The sequence below is a fragment of the Ictalurus punctatus genome, chromosome 7 (genome assembly GCF_001660625.3).
Source record: "Ictalurus punctatus breed USDA103 chromosome 7, Coco_2.0, whole genome shotgun sequence".
In the NCBI taxonomy this organism is placed as follows: Eukaryota; Metazoa; Chordata; class Actinopteri; order Siluriformes; family Ictaluridae; genus Ictalurus; species Ictalurus punctatus.
In genome coordinates this window covers 26,634,637-26,635,407 of record NC_030422.2, presented here as the reverse complement: position 1 = coordinate 26,635,407, position 771 = coordinate 26,634,637, and the positions used below count along the sequence as shown (strand labels likewise).

Genomic DNA, 771 nt, shown 5'->3' with positions numbered 1-771 from the left:
CTGTAAAATACACAATCATGAACACTTCAAATTAGCCTCTTATAAAATGTTATGGTTTAATTTTATGTCTAATGAAGAACACTGTGAGGTCTTACTTCGAGCTCTGTAACATTTCACTGCCAGAATGATGGTCACCAGCACATACGGAGAGGCCGCTACTGCACTGCTGAGGAGCTTCAGTACCGACAGTGGAGCTTTTCCATCTGATAGAACTGCAGGGAAAAATACCATGGATAATAAAATAATAATAATATAATTTACAAAATAATAAAGTAAAATTAATCATATATAAAGCATTAATTTATTGGTCATACATTTACGTTTCATGCAAAAATATGAGTCTAATATTCCTCTATTAAGTCTGAACAGATGTCTTAATATGTTGCTTTATTTAACAACATACAGGGGTTTCTCTGGAATATTTATTTGAACATTACGACGGTTATATTTGCTCTTTCCTACTGATCATGTAGAAGACGTAAAATTGTCACAGCCTATAGATGGTTTGTTGACTGTAAAGTGTCTAAAGTGGGCTTTAATAAATAAAGTGTTAATGCTTGAAATGCAAGTATCTTGTCTAAACATTAACACAGAGTCTAGCCTGCCAGTCTTTGATAATAACAAAGGTTTCTCTGGTCTACAGTACTTCAAATAAAACATAACTTGTTCTTATTTTACTCAAAAATGCTGTAAAAGTGGTGTTATTTCAAGGAGGTTTAATGGGATTTCTACACTATAAATTCGAAACTGTAATAAATATAGAGTTGCTTA

At 32.3% G+C, this 771-nt stretch overlaps 1 protein-coding gene across 1 annotated transcript in view; it reads right to left on the bottom strand.

The window, feature by feature from the left end:
- Positions 1–771, bottom strand: part of LOC128633105 (carcinoembryonic antigen-related cell adhesion molecule 5) — a 59,831-nt gene that overhangs the window by 5,596 nt on the left and 53,464 nt on the right. The window contains exon 12 of the mRNA XM_053681838.1: positions 96–212. Coding sequence (XP_053537813.1) covers positions 96–212 — 117 coding nt within the window. The remainder of the gene's footprint in view (positions 1–95; positions 213–771) is intronic.